General features: G+C 41.0%; 1 protein-coding gene across 1 annotated transcript in view; it reads right to left on the bottom strand.

The window, feature by feature from the left end:
- The window catches only part of Itga8 (integrin subunit alpha 8), a 196450-nt gene that overhangs the window by 126303 nt on the left and 53119 nt on the right, over positions 1–17028 (bottom strand). Inside the window, 2 exon segments of the mRNA NM_001173972.1 lie at positions 4306–4497; positions 6642–6847. Coding sequence (NP_001167443.1) covers positions 4306–4497; positions 6642–6847 — 398 coding nt within the window.

A 17028-nucleotide genomic window follows, 5' to 3' on the forward strand; every position in this document is an offset into this window, starting at 1 on the left:
ATCTTATTCTGGCCTCCATGTGAGCAGACACACACAGACACACACACACACACACACACACACACACACACAAACACACACACACACACACACGTCACATCCACTGCTACCATCGCCACAATATGGGGGGAGGGGAAGAAAACAAAGAGAGACAGAGAGATAGAAAGAGAGAGAGAGACAGAGAGAGAGAGAGAGAGACAGAGACAGATAGAGACAGACAGAGACAGACAGAGACAGAGACAGAGAGAGACTGTCAAAATACAAAATGGATATCAGTCCAGCATAAAGGCTATCATTTCTTGAACATCTTATGTGGTGGACCTGAGCAGTAGATGCTCATAGGCTAAGAAGGTTCTCACAGTCTTCAGCAGGGGCTCCAGATGGTAATTTACAGGTTGTGGAATCCTACTGTGTTTGCATCATCCCTCAGACTGGCACTTTACACAGGCACTGCTTCAGTACCCATGTCCTCTGGGTCTGCTGCACCCTGGAGAAGCCCCATGCTCTAAACACACTGCACCCTACCCCTACTCCACATTGTCACCAGAAGGCCAAGTTTACAATGTTTACAAATCATCACCTCCGCCATAGGTCTGGAACTCCTCCTCACTGTTTTCTGTTTGAATGAATTTGGAGTGGCCCCACCATGTAGCTAGATGTAAAATGGGAGTAAAAAAAAAAGTCTGTAAAAAGTCTGTAAAATGGGTGTCATTTAAAAACCCACCCCCTCCTTCGCTGTGCATACAACAGTTACTCACCTACAAAGATGTTCTTCATCTCTCTACATCCTCATGACCATCCCATCACAACCAAGGTCACGATCACTCTCATCTTCCACTGAACTATAGCATACAGCTCCCCATCTATCCAGTTCCCACGCTGAAGCTAGTGAGAAACACACAGTGTGTCCTTTTCCTATCACAACAGAGGATATGCAAAATGGCTTCTCAGTCTGCCTCCAGCTTTTCTGTCTGCCTGTTGCCCTGTGGTTTGTCACTGACTCTGGATGCCTCTGAGTTGTTACAGGAGGTCGTATGATCTCAACATAGCTTTCCTCCCTGCCTCCCCTGCATGGTTGTCTGATACTCAGCCTTCATATGGGTCAACTTAGAGGTCCTTTATAGACAGTGAGAAGCAGCCACCACGTGACAATGAGCTTTACTTCACCTATGACATCATCCCTGTCCTTTGCTGTAAGCTTTGCCTATAACTTTAAAATTGGAAAAGGCAGCGACTTGTCTGGCCACAGTGCAGTGTGTAGTCCATAACAGAGCAGAGCATTACCATTTGACAGAATGAAGCATCTTATCTTTCTTCTAAGCCTCTAAACTAAAACAGCCAACACAATAAGACGGCTGAGACATTTAAAACCAATATTTCATTTCAAGTACTATTTTCCTTTAGATTGTGGTTCTCATTTCTTATTGCCATTCTTATTCTTTGCAGTCATTTTTGTTTTGTTGGCTTGATAGGGTTGCCATACTGAGTGTTTCCCGGATGCCTGCATAGTCTACAAGTCAACTCTTGTCTGTTTTGGGCAATGCCACCCTTTGTGTCAGAGTCTATCCAAGTTCTTTCCAGGGGACTTTAGACTAAGATGAGTCTCAGACCTCAAGTGGATTCAAGTGAAATGTCATCTGTGGGGTTGGGAGCAGAAACAGCTCATCCTGTGTACAGAGAAATCTGGTCTGGAGAGAGAGAGGGGAACAAGGAAAAGGGGGAGGAGAAAAGGCTGGGTGAGAAGGGTAGGAGAGAGGAGGTGGTGAGAAGGGAAGAAGATGGGAAGGAATATAGAGTAAGAGGAGGGAGAATGAGCATGAGGTGAAAAAGAGGGGGAGAATGGACAGGAGAGGGGAGGAGAAACTAGAGGGGGAGGGAGAGGTGAATAAAGGGGAGGAGAGAAGAGGGAAGTTAGGGGAATGAGAGGAGGGAAAGAGGCTATGGGGGAGGGGAGATGAAAGGAAGAAAGTGGAGGAGAGGACAGAAGGGAAGAGAGGGGAGGAAAGAGGACAGGACCAAGCAGAGAAGGAAGAAGAGAAAGCAGAGGAGAGTGAAGGGAGGGAAGATGGCAATAGTTCCAGGGTCTGGTGAGCTCCTCCTTTGTGTTGTCTTGAGATTGCTTTCATTTAAAAATAATTTATTTATTTGTGTGTGTGCGTGCGTGCGCACCTGTATGCCCATGTGTGTGTGGGACAGCATACATATAGAGGTCAGGAGGTAACTTGAGATAATCCTTTAACCTCTTACAAATACTTACAAAGTTTACAACACACTTTATACTGTGAGAGTGCATTTTAAATGAAATGAAACTTTGTAAAAATGTCATTTTGACTACTCAGATAATTTCCAATAATTGTAGGCCAGTGCCTTTAAACTGATGAGCCTTCCTCTCTCAGTTCTTCCGATGAGCCTGTAGCCTGCAGAACATTCATACCTTACATTGGTAGCAACAACACAAAAATGATCTGTAAGAAAAGAGCCGCTGCTTAACTTGATATCCTTGTCAGGAGAAAGGAAATACAGGGGCTTAGATAAAACATTTTTGCCAACAAAGACTCTGAAGCGTGGTTTGGAAAATAGAGTGCTAGGTTCAAAACTCAAATCCCTTAGCATCTTCCAGCATTGACAAATCAAAGTGTCCAAGGGACGCCATCTCTTCAGCTTTTATGAGCAGGCCCAGTAAGTACCTGGCATGTCTGCTAAGTTTCAAAACCTGAGTCTAAATCCTATTACCTAACAACTCGTCCCAGGTAGAACGTGAAGACCAGCCATACTGCACTTTGAGAACTTGTGAAGAGACACAGGGAAGACCCCCTGCTTATTCTAATTCTCCTTCCATGTCCTGCTCATTGGGAAGGAACACAATCTGATGGACAGTTGTTTCTGTTTTATCCTCATTTGGCCCTTGTTCAGCCTTCACAGGAAGTGGTGCAGTGGCTGTTAGATTGACACATCCTCTGCTTCTCTGCCCTGTAGAAAGCACAGCCATTCTGACCGTCGAGTTCCCTGTCATTACCAGTGGGGAAAGGATGTTTTATGACAGACATAATGAATGACCATAACTCTCTAAACAAACTGAAATCCCAACACATGAGTTGGATTTCATTAATCACCTTGACATACTTGGAACAGTAACAACATGAAGGATGTAGAATTTTTAATTAATCAAAACTAGAACACGTTATGTAGTAGACCCTTCTCCCCATCAAAGTATTGACCATCATGCATTAGTATTGTATAGCTTAAGAGTACAGACTTAACAAAGGCTTTTGGGCATTGCTACAGCAATTAACACACGGCATAGTCCTGCTGTGGAAAGTTTCTGGGAAATTTATGATAATATGTTGTGTTATCTTGTTTTGCCTAATTACAGAAGAGAAAACAAAAGCCAGACGAGGGAAATTACGGATGTAGTCTTGTGCATCAGCCTACTGAACCACTCCCCCAAACCGGAGATCCACCTCTAGATGGAAAATTCCCAATTCGGGGAAAGAATGGTGAAAGTGTCAGGCTTTAATAAATACAGTTGTCCATCCAGTATTCAAGTATTCATGGTTTCTAAGATTTATTAAAGCCATCTTTTAAAAAACCAGCATAAAAGTGACCAATGAATCACGAAACCAAAAAGTCCAATGCTCTCCACTAAATGTTCTGATTACCAAGTTAATCATTTAGGACGAACCCATACTTTTACATGGCATCTGCAAAATGTAAAGTATCTATTTAAGCTGTGTAGGTCACCACACACTCTCACTATGAAAATGCCAATCAAGAAGAGCTCATGTTTCCGATCATGAACCATTTCTTTCTTTTTCTACTTTAAAATAGTCACACTGTCTTTGGAACGGCCAGGAATATGGTTGGAAAATACAGTCTGAAAACATACAACTTACAACAAAAAAATTGAGGTTATACTCTAATAGTAACTCTGAGCTTAAAAAGGAATAACAGGTTAAACTAAATTACTTTAGACAAGTGTCTAAAGCCAGCTGAATGTCAGTGGAGACCACATGACTTTGGGTTTTCAATGAAAACTTGGGTTGCATAGTTGATAAGCTTTATGTCCAAGGCAGCTTTGAAAGCCATCTTGCCTTTCTAACCATGTCTCTTGACTATAAAGGAACTGTTTGTTTTGCCTTAAATACTTGTGAAAGTCACTCTGGAATCATACCAAAGAAAGCCTGTGCCATGTTAAATTTGACCTTCATCTTTTATGAGAGAAATGCCTTTGCATAATGTGTTTTCCAGAGAAGGGACCATTGCCAGGAAACAAGTACTCATGTGGGAAAAGACAGAGAACCTTACCTGGGTAATCATTCTTGTCTATGTCTGCGTCTCCTCTTAGAGAAAAGCCGAATCCAGAAGGGATGGTCTGTGACCCCCATATTCCTTGCAGAACTTGGGAAGGCTTGCTGTGCAAGCCTCTGGCGTTTCCGTTGTAAATGAGGACTTTACCTCTTTGATCCTTGCCTGCAAAGGGCACACCGATGGCAATATCTACAGAGGACACAAAATCAGATTTGAAAAGAAAGAGGGAAATTTTAAGAAAGATTTAGTACAATCTAAAGGCAATGCCACAAGGCCCAAATGGCTCGTTCTATATCCCAGAGGTTTCTAGAGTGCAGTAGCAACACAGAAGAATGTCATGTGTTTGTGGTCGCGATGAGTGTGTGCTGTGAGTGTACAAGGTACTCACTGGCAAAGCCAATGAGACACTCGAAGACCCTGGTGTTTGGAAAGTTTGTGGTTGGGGGGGACTTTGAATAGAGACACAATTAAGGAAATATTGAAAGCAAGAAATGGTGTACTAAATGTTTTTTTTTTAAATACTGGCACAATGGAACATCATTTTAGACTAGGTAGTCAGACAAGTTGTCACTTGAAACTGAAATCTGAGGTCACAAAGGAATCAAGCATGAGGCAACTTAAAGGAAGAGCTCTGCTCCCCTTTCAGGAGAAGTAGCTGACTTATAAAGATCCAGAGGTGGAAGCAGCATAGCCAAGTTGGGAGCCAGAGAAGTCAGAGGACTATCTACATGGGACCTCAATGATGAGAGGCATAGCTAGGCCCTGCCATATTAACATATGGAGGCTGGTGGGCCAAGAAACGTACTGTTGTAAGAGTTCCTTCTTTCAAAAAATACAATCCAAAGCTCCATCCCTATGAACTGCTTATTTAATTGTTTCCTAATCTAATCAGCAAGAGAAAGCCCATTTTATAATTAAAAGTATTAGGAAACCCAGAGAGAGCCAGCTTTCCCTCCAATAAAACAACTATCTTCTGTCACATGAATTATCAGGATTGTCCTGAATACTAAATAGAGACTTTTGTAGTTTGAAAAGTCACCAATGGCAACATAGGAGTTTACCAAAGGAGGGGGAGTCTCTTTTGCTGGTGAAATGTCTCACGGCAGGTTGCTATTCGGACAATACTGAATGAATCGGGAGTCGTTTGTCTTTGAGAATTATACGATAGTGAGGAAAATTATGAATTCATGTCTACTGGCTTGCCCAAGATATATAATCTAGCAACTCAGAAGAAAATGAGTTCAGTAGTGGTAGCAAGGAGCGCTTTCTTCACTCTAAGTCCTTGACTTTCCAGCTGCCCCCAAGTTTAAGCCCAGTTAGCTTGGCGACATTTTTCTTGTACTCCCAAACACCAAAGCCCAGAGATTCTTCTCTTAGCTTTAAATAATGTCAGAACTGGTTCAAGGGGGAAAACAACCAGAAAATAGGACGAGAAAGGTAATGCATAACTTGACAATATGAATTCTCTGGGATGATTGTTTTAGACAGCAACAAGTCAGGTTATTTCTCGGGGACTGTGTTTTTCATTCTCTCAGAACATAGCCTCTAACACGAGCTTGGTTCTCTTCTTCTATTCTAGGGCTTGCGTCAAGAGCCTCGCTCACGCTAGGCAGACGGCCCACTGCTGACTCGTGTTCTTGAACCAAGCGTGTATAGCGGTTTATAGGACTCTAACAACGACTAGCTGCTGAGACTTTTATTTCAAAAGAAATTTTGAGTCTGAAACACTTGGTACTGGTGCGTGTGAATATCCATCTGATGGGAATCCTCCCTATGCTAGTTAAATCCAGCAAAATCCCTCTTACAGCTTCCTCTTCGAATGACAAACACATTGTGCTTTGGTTCGTCACTCACACGTCCCCAAGATGTATGCGAATTTCGATGTGAGCATGCAGTATTCTCTGAGTCCGTGTCTAGGAAGCATGTATGGATTGCTTACTTAAAGAACCACATGCCCCAAATAAGGATCATCTTGCAAACATGGAAAGGACCTTTAAAATGACATTTATGGACCAAGAATGGGCCAGTATAAACATGCAAAACTACGTGCTTGCTACCATAGCAACATGTAAACATCTCCAATCTATTCATATGAAAATTTTTACAGCTCTCACGTCACCAATGAGAGATTGCAGGAGAAAATCTCCATGCAGTATCTTAATTAATCAAAACTTACAAACTTAAATTTGCCTTGAGATTTTTCAGAATTTATTGAGTCAACAATAATAACTGGGCCCCCACTACTAAGAACCTTTTAAATGTCATAGCTTCCTTCTTGCAATGGTAGCATGGCACTGAGGGGCAAGCGAGTCCCACACACTGCTCTAACTCACCATTGTATCCATCTTGGTTCAGGTCCCCCAAGTGGGCCACAGAACTACCGAATCTTCCAAAAGTCTCTGTGCCCGTAAGGACCTGTGGGTCTTGGAAGAGGAGGGCACTCACTTGTAGGTACAGGTAGACCTGCCCCACTTCTCTAGGGTTACTTTCAAATTCTCGCTCCATAAAGAGAGGTGCCCCGACCAATATGTCATCCATGCTGCAGGGAACGGAGAGAGGGGACAGTCAAGAACTGGCATTCAAGGTTCTCTGGAGTATTTGTAATCCACCAGATGAGGATGTTTCCGTTGCTCTGTTTCCTTTTCTGAGGGTCATTTTACAATCATCAGATTTCTTTCATAGCTTTATTGTGTCTACAAAGCAGAATGCTGAAGAAAATAAAACTTGTTAAGTCACCATGTTGAACTTTCCAACTATGCAAGAAATGTCTAAGAAACCACAGACATTTTGTCCTTTCTGTCTTTTTAATGCATTTCCAGAAACTTGAGTCACACGTGGAAAACACATCAAACCTGAGCACGTTCTGTTTCATTGAGGACTTGAGAGTTTGTGCGTAATTTATTGAGCTGACCCCGACTTCTTGCAATAATAAGATTTCAAATAATTTTTGTCCTGTCTGTCCTCTGTTTAAATAAGAGAGGCCAGAGAAGTAATTAATGCTGGCTGGAAAGCAAATTCTTATTCCTGATGAAGTATGCAGTCATCCTGTGTACGTCATAGCAAGAGTCTAATAACATATTTTTAAGACTTAGATTTAGAGATGAGCTGTGACTACCATAAGGATAAAAACCCAAAGTCACTGGAGGTGTCCTCATCACAGAAGTAGATACCACAGAGTGGACAGGATAGGAAATTTTCTGTTTTGTCAGGAGACTTCTAAAGTATTTGATTTTAATTTTCCGAAGTTTTAAGAAAGTTCCTAGTAACAAAAATACATACTTTGACCTCTACTGACCTCTACTAACAGCCAGTGCTCAAGTCTGTCTGGAGATGAGCGTCTGTTGGCAGACACAGTAGTGTGCGAGTTCACGGTCACCTTTGACTCTTACTCTATGCACACTAATGCTGAAGCTTGCCAAGTTCTCTAATTCCCAGGTGCTTTCGATCCTATATTTTAATTATACATTGCCATGATGCTACTACTAACACTGGACTATTAATACAGCAAGAACATTAATACTGTATATTAATTGTGTTATAAAATCAATGCTTTGATGTTATTATTGATACACACAATACATTAATATATGACATATTTATAATATACTTTTATAAAGTAAGGAGCCAGGTACTTTATTCTTTCTCTCTACTCCCTTCTCTTTACTGTTCCCTTCCATTTCCACTTTATCTCTCTCTTCCTTACCCCACCTTGTTCTCTCTCCTTTCCTTTTATATTTTCTTTTCTGTCAGGATCTCCTATGTAGCCCAAGCTGGCCTTTAACTCATGATCTGTTAATCTCAGCCTCCCAAAATGCTGAAGTTATGGATGTGTGCCACCATGCTCAGCTGTACAGGCAACATGTTTCCAGAAGCTCTAAGTAGTAGGAATGACACACTAAACTGATTCCATTGTTCCAAGCTATTCCTGATTTTGGAATTTACATTCTACTTGGGGCTCTTTTTCTTCAGATGGTCTGTTTTGTCCAACTTTGATGTGATAGTTTTTGTGGCATCTTATTATATTTTATTCTTTGTTGTATTTTTTGAATGAATGACCAAATAAATGAAAAGCTAGCTACTAGGGTAAAGGTTAACAACAGAATTGCTTATACTTGCTGGCAGAGGAAAAATCAGTTTTCTCCAATAGACTGACCCTGGGTATAAGCACTCCAAAACAGGCCTCAGATAGTTCATTAACATATAAAGAGCTGTGTGTGTGTGTGTGTGTGTGTGTGTGTGTGTGTGTGTGTGTGTGTTTGAGTGTGTGTATGCTTTTATTTGGTTAAAGTTTAGTGTTCTTTTTTTCTTTTGCTTTTTATTTTGGAGGGTTTTATTGTATTAGATTTTGTTTTCTCTAAGAAAGAACTTAAAATTGGGTGGGTAGGGAAGGGCAGAAAATCTGGAAGGACTTGGCAGAGGGGAGAGATATAATCAAAATATATTTAAATTTAAATTTGTTTTGAATAATAAAGATATAATAAAAAAAGAAAAATATATTGTATATACCTGCTAGGTTTAAGAGTGATGTTATTAATCTAAAGAATCCAGTTTTGGATTGTGGGTCAAGTCAAAACTTGGAAACAGTATAATTTCAGCTTATCACTCATGTAAATGCAAACAAGGCAGCTTGAAGAAATAAAATTAGGATCTATATCAGTGCTGAGATTGCAGACAGAGGAAGACCGGAGCTTGGAAGGGATGTAGGGATAGCACTGATCACATGTGGGAATCTGCTGGTGGATCTAGAAGTAAGCTCACTGTTCTGTGAGCCAAGGCAGGTACCTAAGAGTAGGGAGTCAGAGAGCACTGAGTGGTCTGGAGAACTCTATGATCTGAGCATTGTAGCACATTTAATTGGAAAGAGAAGTAATTCTTAGAACTTAAAACTTGAACAATAATCATATATATCAATGTCATATATTGTTGTATTATTATATGTAATGTTTAGAATACCATAGATTATTTTATAATTACATCATATTTATGTAATATATAATAAGCACTCTAAGCCACAATCAACTAAAATCAGGCAAAAGATCTGAATTAGATACTTTTGAAGATGCAAACATTTGGGAAGACATCCAACATCACACGTCATTGGAACTGAAAAATTAAATACTGAGGTCCTACTGTAAATCAGCTAAACTCCAAATGCCATTACATTGGTGTGGATGAAGCAATGTGGACATCAACACAGCCACTCTAGAGCAGCCTATCATGTCCTTACGAAGCTGCACATACGCTAACACATGTGTGAACTCACACGTGTACACCCTTTAGTGTCCCAAGTGGGGTTGGAACTGAAGCTCCCATGAAAAGCTGCATGGAGACATTTGCAGTATAACTGCTAAAACTTGGAGACTTCCAAGGGGCCTTTAAAAACCGTGTCCTCAGTGGACTGTTTGTTCTTCAATAGTGAATAGAAATCAGCACAAAGGCATGGGAAGACACAGAGGAAATGGCACACATTAATGACTGAAAAAAAAAAAACCAATCTGAAAAGGCAGATGCTGCATAATTCCAACTACGTGATGACATACAGGAAAAGGCAAACCGGTGGGAACCCGGAAGAATGGGATGTCAGGGATAGGGAAGGGGAGAGGAGAGGGTAAGGAGGAAGATACCTAGAATTTGTAAGACACTGTACTGCAGTCTGCTGGTGACACTGTGTTGATGGATACATATAGACACCACATGGCAAGAACCACAGAGCCTTATTAAGACAGAGTGGACTCTTGCTGTCAATAGCTCCCTCCTATGTAAAACCTGCACCACACTGATGCAAGACTTTAAGGGCAGGGGGAGGAGGAGGGTCCAGGAAGAGCGTGGCAATGTTGCACTTCCTGATCATCTCTCCTATAAACCTAAGAAGGACATAGATTAAAACTAGTGGCAAAGAAAGGTCCTTGAAGAAGTAAGGTGAATCCAGGTGGAATGAGAAGGGTGGGAATCTTGGAATAATAGTGATGTAGACCGAACACCGCCGTAAGCAGGTACAGCATGGGGAATAGCTGCATTTGTTACATGTGGGCGATAATTGACCAGGTCACCGAATACCATTGAAAACATCTCTCCGTGTTCCCTCTCGCCTGCGCTGACACTCCCCATACAGTAGTAGCATTTAACACATGGTAGAAGTATTAAAAAGGGCTTGGGCTGTGTGTGAGAATACCCAATATTTTAACATTATACCATTGTAAATAGAAAAAAATTCATGTCCAATGAGCAAAGTTCATGTTTCCTTCTTCCTCACTCTGCAGGGGCCACAGACAAGTAGAAGGGAATGGTTGGAGTCTAGAAATACTTTTAGAGCAGGTCACGCACAGTAGTAGACGCAACATCTGAAAACGACCAGGAGGCCCTTGCAGCTGCTTGCAGTGTGGGGAGGTTGTAGGGGCTGAGGGACGGAGTTTAGGATGGACTTTTACTTTTGTTTTAGATTTCAAAGCCTAAGAAGTATTTCTAAGTGTGATTTTTTTCTCTCTCTCCCTCCCAACTTACTTCCTTCCATCTTCCCACCTCTCTCCTTTACCTCTTTCATTCTTTCTTCTTTTCGGCAGGGTCTAACTATGTAGCCTAAGTTGACCTGAAACACAACAATCTTCTGGCTTAGCCTCCCGAGTGCTGGAATTACAGACCCACACCCAACTTAAAATGCTCCAAAATACATGTCAAAAATAAATAAAAAACACCCTACTTTTTGCCTTCTTGTGCCCCATATGGAGAGGAGAGCAGGGATCCATATTTCAAGCCCTTGGTCTTGTACCAGAGTGCCCTGGCTGGCTTTATTTCTGCTACTGTCCCGTCAAACATAAAGGAGCATTTATTAACTGTCTGTGAGTGAGGCTGCCTAGCAGCCTCAAAGTAAGTCACACGAAGTCACCAGTTCTCCATTGCAGAGACTAACCAGAACAACTTCTCGTCCCACAGAGAAGGAAGGAAACCATCTGACTGGTTCATGAAGGAGTGACTATAACAAGGGCTGACACAATTGGCTCAATATGTTTTCTCCTAGCACACAAGAAAGGATCCTAGGAGTGGGAAATTATTTGCCCTATGACGGTGAGAGACCAGAACACTCACGGAATGTTTGAACTCCAAAGTAATGTGGCAGCCTTGATTTATCTTCTTGGAGATATATTTCCTTAGATGTTTAAGTCATAAGTCTCCTAAATACCTTAAATATTTATACTTATGCCCTCATAGAATTAAGAGACAAAAAACAGCTCAGATTCGGTTGTCACGACGTGCTTCACAGACTAGTTTTTGGTTGCTCTAAATATTATCTTATACCTACAATTCATATGATTGTTTAGGCTGGTACTTTAAAATCTTTTAGAGGATTATGAAGTCAATTAAATAAAATAGAATATAATATAGAAAACCAAGAAAATATATTATATATACCAAGGAGGGAAAAGTTTATGGTGTGTGTGTGTGTGTGTGTGTGTGTGTCTGTGTGTGTGTGAGAGTGTCTGTGTGTGTGTGTGTGTGTGTGTGTATACACTGGGTATGATGCAATTGTATTTCTTTCTGAGAGTCTAGAGTGGCCTTGATTTTGCTATATAGCCAAGATGACCTTGAACGTCTAATCTTTCTACTTCCACTTCCCAAGTGCTATTATAGGGATATGCCATCAAACCTGGTTTTATGTGGCACTCCAACCCAGAGCTTCCTGCGCACTAGCCCGACTCTCTATCAGCTGAGATACATCCCCAACTGGCAAACGCCTTTGGTCATCAGGACTATTTGCAGTAAACTATGTGTGCTTTTAAAGGCAGGGTCTTGCCAGATAGCCAACACTGACCTTGAACTTGGGATCCTCCTGCCCCAGACTCCAAAATGTTGTAATTAGAGAAGTATATCATCATAGCTGAATAAATCCCTTTTCTGTGTGAGTGCCCAATTCAAGTTTAAATTTGAAAAGTATTTATTAGCACGGGTAACTTCTGTTGACAGTTTGATCAGTAATGGTGTATGATAGGCTGAAGACTATGTATATAAAGATGTTTACATATGTTCAAATGGTTTAATTTATAAGGCAACGATGAAGAAAGCATGTTCAAGATGAGTTTTCACTAAACCTATTTCCTTTGGTGGGGATGGGGGTGAGATTTAACTTTTCCTGGAAAGGCGTTTCATGGAGTAGGATGCACACATCAACTTCATTTTGCCTGGAAGGCCATACGCTTAAGTATGATCCAAACATCTCATATAGGTTTCATTTCTCTCTCCAATTTATGCATAAATCTGCTCTGATGACCTGATATAATGGCCAGTGCCTCACCCTTCACAGGACACGCGGAACAGGAAAACAGTTGCTACCTGTGATCGTGGGAGGGGACCCGCCAATGAGAACAGCAAACGTAAAGGATTAGAGCATAACTCCTGGAGAAGCATGGTAATATTAATAAATTAATTTAATAGAGGAGCTCCATCATTTTATCCGGGAGTAAAATTTGCATGCTAATGGTTTCACTTGCTGACGTACTCCAGAACAGTGGGCTGCAGAGGCGACAGCTAGGCAACCTGACTGGTTTATGACACATACTAGCCAAGGTGATTTAGCCAGCTTCATTAGTGAACCAAATCCAACTCATAACCAGGCTATGTTTTATTTTTCCTGACTTTCTACCTAATTTATTTATAACAACGTCTCCTACATGAATAAAAATATCTGGCCTGAATCTAGCTTAAATTTTAGCTGCTGAAAGCTACTTCTTTCGAAAAGCTTCTCTAAACAATGCTACGTGGTTCAAGCACTATGATGAAAAATTAAAACAGAGTCTCTTGTCTAGAAATATGACAAAAATTACTGTTTCCATTTGCTGTTTCAAAAACCCCTGAGAAGTTTACATAGATAAGTCCCTAGCAAAAACTGCATCAGGAAACAAACACCGAGGTTAATTCTGTTTTACTCTCAGTCTGTATATACCATCGTTTCAAAACCGTGACAGACTTGATCATATCCCATACGAACCAGCGTGTGCACAATTGCGTGGTCCAAATGTTTGGAATCCATTTGTAATACCGGTAGATTTTTTTTCCAAATAAAAATATTAAGATGTGGTGTTTGTAAGCCCAAAATAGGGAGCCTGAGATAGGAAGATCATGATTTCAAGGTTAGCCAAGGAACGTTAGATGGCAAAATCTGTCTCAAAAAATATATACATACATATATAAATAAATACATACATGTATAAATGCTTATGTAAAATCAACAGCAACCATCACCTTATTTTGTCATTTTGCTTAATATCACCATGTTTTCTTTCTTGGTGTTTGGATTTTGGTAAGGACCTCGATTCTGTTACACACCAGATAAACATGCACACTGTCAAATAATCTTCATTCGCTGTCTCACACACAGCACTTAATAATCTTTTGGTGTGGAAAAAGTCTTGATCATCCCAAAGAGAGAGAAAGACAGAGACAGGGACAGAAAGAGAGAGAGAGAAAGACAGAGAGACAGAAAGATAGAGAGATCAAGATAGAGAAACAGACACAGAGGACAGAGAGACAAAGACAGAGAGATAGACAAAGACAGAGACAGAAGACAGAGATACAGAGAGAGACACACACAAATAAAGACACATGCAGAGAGACAAAGACAGTGTGTGTGTGTGTGTTTGTGTGTGTGTGTGTGTGTGTGTGTGTGTGTTAGATGGGTGAAGCCCTTCTAAACACGAGCCATCATCACTTAGAGAGCTAAGTGATTTTCTTAGCTCTCTGAATACACTATAAACTACCACCATGATCTTGATTTCACATGAGTTGTCCAGCTCTATCATGGATCTGCCTTCGATCAATCCCCTTTGCTTCCAGAATACATTTTATTTATTATAGGACATTGAATATCATCATAGTCAAGTAATTTAATATTATCAGGACACTGAAAATCTGTGGGCTATTTATCTGGAAGAAAGTAGGGGGTTCATGAATCCATTATTTCATAGAAAAAATTATTAATTTCAAAAAATAATTAAGTTTAAAAAGAACTACTACACACAGCAAATTTGAAAACCGCAGCAAAGGGCAGATCTTCTAGTCGAACAGTTTGTTGTTAACAAGTTATTTTGATCAGCAAGAAACCAAAGAAGCCTTTTCTCACAGCATTTTCTGTTTTGCAGGGCAAAATGTATACCCTAAATATTTCTGTCATGTAAATGAGGATGTTGCCAGGAAAGAGAGTCTTTCGAAGCAAGTCTTGAACTCTGGGAAAAGTCACAGGATTAGAAATGGGAGTGGCCTAAAGGAAGGCTCTTGGAGAAAGGGCGGGCCTAATGGAGTGTCACTCAGTACTCAAGTTCGGTGGAGGTCAGATGCCTGTCCCAGAAAGAAATACGGTTCTGCACATCTGACCGCTCTCTGTGGCATTGATTTCACCATAGAGTGGGTTCATCGAATCTGGATGCCATGCCATGTCTGGGCTTTGTGTTTTTCTTTAGCTTACCTTCTTCCTGAAGTTCTAAGAGGGCACCATAATAATTATAGTCCATCAGATTGGGAATCGTCACCAGTGGTCCTAAAGTTATCTTTCTCTCTGCAGCTAAGACAATTGGAGCTGAATGCCATTATTTCATTCAAAATGAGCAGCTTGCAGGATGAAGTCAGCACTCAGCAAGTCCTTCAAACAATATCCAGTATTCACGTGCTTCAGCCTGCACGCCATTGTCCCGCCTCCTCTGGGGAATAACCAGGCAGACAGTGCACCAGAGAGAATGGTCTCCTTCTGAATCCCCTGTAGTCCATAGGATAATGCCTGCCTGGGAGGCAGATTCCTTTTAGCCTCCCTGCAATGTTGTAGGGCCATGTCTATTAAATGCAGTGGAGTCTACACATTTTGCAGTCCAAGTTCTCATCACTCTTTAAACGCCATTGCTGTTTCTAGAATATTCCAGAAACCTCCCACCTCTGGGAATTTGTTCTCTTGCTGGTTGGTGAGGAACTCCCTTCTGCTTACAGCTATGGCCCTATTTTGCTGTTATTTTCTCACACAGACCTTTCTCATTTTAAAATAGCATCTCTCCCGATACATCTCTGTTTTTCTCTACAAATTAGTCAGCAGAATTCATTTTAGAGATCGGTTTTTAGATTCAAAGTAAATTTGGACAAAATACAGAGAGGCCTGTGTTGCCCTCTCACGGGTAGTTTCTCCTACTGTCATATCTCCTATCACAGAAGAGCATTTATTAAACATTAAACCAGTATTCAGAAATGATTTTCCCAGTGCCTCGTTTACCTGGATCTCACTCCTGCTGCTTTATGAGATTTAGCAAATATGCAAAGACTGTTTCTCACAATGGTTATGTTGGCTGATAAATCCTCTGAGCCCTACCCATTCATCCCTCCCTCCTAGAATCTTGGGCAAGTACTGATGCTTTTCCCATTTGCACAGTTTTCTCAAATAGCCATTGAAATATATAGTATATATCTTTTCCAGAATTTTCCATAGACACAGATTTTATTCTTCCCTTTCTCCCTCTCCTTCCTCTCCTTCCCCTTCTCTCTCTCCCTCCCTCCCTCTTCCTCCTCTTCCTCCTCTTCTTTTTCCCTCCTCTTCCTCCTCCTCCTCTTCCTCCTCCTCCTTAGTAATGTAGTAATAGGCATTTAGGGTTTACACGTGTGTGTGTGCTTTTTTTTTTTTTTTTTGGACAGCTCACATATTTTAATGCTGAGTAAATTCTTACTCTCTAGATTTACCATAGTTTATTTATTCACTTTTCTACTGAATAAATCTTCTTTCTTCCCAGCTTTTTTTCCTCATAGAACTTACCACCATCTGATATCCTCTTCATTGACTTATTAATTTGGGGCGATAACTCCCACCTCCAAGCTCTAACATAAATTACGCAGTAGTACAGCACTCAACCAATCCACAGTAGACAAAAAACAAAACAAAAACGTACATTCAACAAAAGAATAGTAAAAGCATTTTCCAGAATGGACACAAAGAAGTAATTTATTTCTATTTGTATGCCACACCATGATAAATATACTTCCAGTTTTGTAAGTGTGAGAGAGAAATAACCTATTGATGATCTATGGAAGATGATTGGCTTTGACCATAAAATATAGTAAGGACTTCAGATACTTGCTTTGTACAAAATCATGTAATCTCTGTGAGGGCAGAGCCCCATCTGCCTTACTCACATTATATAGTGCTGTAGGTGCCTGAGAATAATACCTTCCATAGGAGATCCTCCAACGGCATTTGTTAAATGCATGACCAGTGCATCTCAACTTACAGACTTTTCTCTCCTTCTCCTCCTCCTCAACTTCCTCCTCCTCCTCAACTTCCTCCTCTTCCTCAACTTCCTCCTCTTCCTCAACTTCCTCCTCTTCTTCCTCCTCTTCTTCCTCCTCCTCTTCCTCAACTTCCTCCTCCTTAACTTCCTCCTCCTACTCAACTTCCTCCTCCTCTTCCTCCTCAACTTCTTCCTCTTCTCCTCAACTTCCTCCTCTTCCACTTCCTCTCCTCTTCCACTTCCTCCTCCTCCTCCTCCACTTCCTCCTCCTCTTCCACATTCTCCTTCTCCACATCCTTATCCTTCTCTCCCTCCTTCTCAACCTCCTCCTCCTTCTCCTTTGGCCCTTCCTTCTCTCTTCTCTTCTCTTCTCTTCTCTTCTCTTCTCTTCTCTTCTCTTCTCTTCTCTTCTCTTCTCTTCTCTCTCTCTCTCTCTCTCTCTCTCTCTCTCTCTCTCTCTCTCTTTCTCTTT

The sequence above is a fragment of the Rattus norvegicus genome, chromosome 17, assembly GCF_021556685.1.
Source record: "Rattus norvegicus strain SHRSP/BbbUtx chromosome 17, alternate assembly SHRSP_T2T, whole genome shotgun sequence".
Taxonomy (NCBI): Eukaryota; Metazoa; Chordata; class Mammalia; order Rodentia; family Muridae; genus Rattus; species Rattus norvegicus.